This window comes from Coregonus lavaretus (genome assembly GCF_964263955.1).
Source record: "Coregonus lavaretus genome assembly, chromosome: 16".
NCBI lineage: Eukaryota > Metazoa > Chordata > Actinopteri > Salmoniformes > Salmonidae > Coregonus > Coregonus lavaretus.
In genome coordinates this window covers 27,116,257-27,119,353 of record NC_140003.1, presented here as the reverse complement: position 1 = coordinate 27,119,353, position 3,097 = coordinate 27,116,257, and the positions used below count along the sequence as shown (strand labels likewise).

The window sequence follows — 3,097 nt, the reverse complement described above, 5'->3', positions numbered from 1 at the left end:
AGGCATGTTGTGTAAATCAAATGATACAAACCCCCCAAAAATCAATTTTAATTCCAGGTTGTAAGACAACAAAATAGGAAAAATGCCAAGGGGGTGAATACTTTCGCAAGCCACTGTATACCTGAGCCCACACAGAGTTGTATCTGGTGTCATAACCAGGCTTTAGTGTCCAAGGTCTTACTATCTACATTCTAATTCCCATTGACCTTCAGTACAACTATCACACTCTTTCTCTCCACATCATATGTTTCACTACTTCTTTAAAACAGAGAGAGCTGAAGGTTAACATGTCGAAACGAAACGAATGTACAACTTTCTGTGTTATGGGTTTGGCTATAAGAGCTAGAGAGGCTTAAACGTGGATTGATATGGACTCGATTTCAAATTCCTTTCTTGTTTTGAAGAGCCAATAAAAACAGAAACAAAACAAAAACCTGGAGTTGCCCCAGGAATAGAGGAGATTATAGTCTAAGGACGGATTACAAGTTTCCAGACCCCTTGATCTTTAGTAGGATATGTAGTGTGTTTGTATGTGTATGTGTGTGTGTGTGTGTGTTTGTGTTTGCGTGCATGCGTGCGTGTGTGTGTGTGTGTAAATCAGATTATCAAAAGTATTGAGTGAGACCAATGAAGGGAATGCAATATAAACCGATTGAAGTTTGGCAGATCCAGAGGTTGTACTAGGACAGCTAGTCATTAATAACACAAAACAAATGTAATACATAAAGAATAAACCAAAAGCAACAGATATATCACCAACATAAAACAATGACAAAATCACTACATAAAACATGAGGGAACTATAGAGCAAGGGTTACAAACAGACTCATGAGACAATGAGAGAAAATCGGGTCAGAAGAGCAATAACATATGGTGTCTTAAACCCCCCCCCCCCCCCCCCCCCCCCCCCCCGAACCCCTTAGTCAGATTAGGCCCGATGGCATGTTTGTGCCATAAAAAAAAAAATACTATAATTGTGTTCACTTGTCTTCTCTTTGATTAGAGAAAGGCATTAGTGCCAGATTATGCATTTCTTGGAACTGTTGTTTTACGGATTAAGGTTACTTTGTGTATCCCAAATGACATCCTATCCCCTTTATAGTGTACTACTTCCCTTTGAGCTCTGGTCAAACGTTGTGCACTACACTGTATAGGGAAAAGGGTGCCATTTGGGACGTAGACTTACTGATTGCTTTTCTGGCTGTTGACACTTCTTGTGTAGCCACTTCTTGGTTAATATGGTACATCTGTGATGTCATTTCATTAGGGTCACAGTTGAGCAAGGTATATTTTGTAGGCTCTTAGACGTGACATGTTGAGATATTATGATCTTAATTCTGTTTATGGCAGCCTTGTCCTATATGCATCTGTCACCATGTGTTTATGACATAGTTTGTCTCTCTCCATTGTCGTGAAAGCTATAAAGGTAAATTGGTGAAATCATTTATTTGTGCATGAGAATGTGGGTGGATGGATAGACATTTCCTCTTTTGTTGGTGAGTTACTCACATGTAACAATGATATCGGTAGTCATAGTCTGTCTCTTCCTATTCTTGTAAAATACATCCAGGCTACATAGGCGACATAACTACATGGGCCCCGTGTAGCTCAGTTGGTAGAGCATGGCGCTTGCAACGCCAGGGTTGTGGGTTTGATTCCCACGGGGGGCCAGTATGATTCAAATTTTATTTTAAATGTATGCACTCACTAACTGTAAGTTGCTCTGGATAAGAGCGTCTGCTAAATTACTAAAATGTAAATAACTTATTTCAGTATAAAAGTGTTAAGAAAATGATTTGACATTTTCCATTGGTGAGCTACTCACATGTAACACTGCTATTGGTGGGCACCACCAGAGGGCTGACGCGGGCGTTTTTGACGATGTCTTGCCAGTGGATGGTGTCTGCGTGGCACAGGAACTTATTCTGGTCGACATAGACACCGCCCTGTAGGATCTCTGTGGGATAGGAGAAAACACAAAGAAAGACATCAGGACAAAGTACTGACACACACACACACACACACACACACACATACATATAGGTGTACACAGATATGTGACCCGTTTCAGAAAGCTGGGCGTATGACAGACGTCATTACTTCACAGGAGAGGAATTTGAATGTAAAAAACGTTTTTTTTCATCTAAACCAATTTTTTGTTGTTGCTGAAATGCCTTTTTGAACATGTGAACTTTCATGTGCCGTAATAACAAACTGATATGTCATCTGTAAATATAAATAAAATGTGAAATCACAAAGCTGTTTAGACACAGAGAAAATACAGAATCTTGCCTAGAGGAATAGCTAAAGGAGACCTCAGCCCTGATCCGGAGTACAGCACCGCTCTATCCTCAGCCAGACAGACATAATAGATGTGGTTTTCGGCCAGACAGACAAAGCCTTGTCTTATTGGTGTTATTATTAACCGTCATCTAGTTTCATTGTTGTTTTTCCTCTCTCCTCCTCCTTAGATTGGAGACTCATACCAGCAGACACACACAAACATGCACGAACACACATATATGCACGCATGGACGTATGCACACACACACACACACACAGAGGAAATAATTACGTTACCCCCCCATGATACCAAATCCATCCAGCCTGGATTTAAACCGCCAGCCAGTGTGAGAAAGACAACACTAACAAGTTTGTAATTTCATATTTCATCATGGGAGGGAGGAGAGGATGAGATGAGATATCCTGCCTGCGTCCCAAATGGCACCCTATTCCCTATATAGTGCACTACTTTTGACCAGGGCCCTGGGCACTATACAGGGAATAGGATGCCATTTGGGATGCAGCCCCAGTCTTCTAATATGGATCATACTGTCAACCTCGGATCAGAGAGTTTACTGGAGCTGGGGGGGGATCCGACCAACCCCCTCTCTTCACCCTCACTAAACTCCATCCCTCAGTGCACTATTGTGTTCTCTGATTGGTGCACAGAGGGCAGCCCTGATTATTCTCATCACGGAATTCTCAGAGAGAGTCCTTGTCAGACCTAATCCAGACTATTCTCAGAGAGAGTCCTTGTCAGACCTAATCCAGACTATTCTCAGAGAGATTCATTGTCAGACCTAATCCAGACTAT

General features: G+C 41.7%; 1 protein-coding gene across 1 annotated transcript in view; it reads right to left on the bottom strand.

Moving 5' to 3' along the window:
* erbb4b (erb-b2 receptor tyrosine kinase 4b) overlaps positions 1–3,097 on the bottom strand; it is a 423,779-nt gene that overhangs the window by 78,308 nt on the left and 342,374 nt on the right. The window contains exon 4 of the mRNA XM_084179659.1: positions 1,822–1,957. Within this exon, the coding sequence (XP_084035785.1) occupies positions 1,822–1,957 (136 nt within the window). The remainder of the gene's footprint in view (positions 1–1,821; positions 1,958–3,097) is intronic.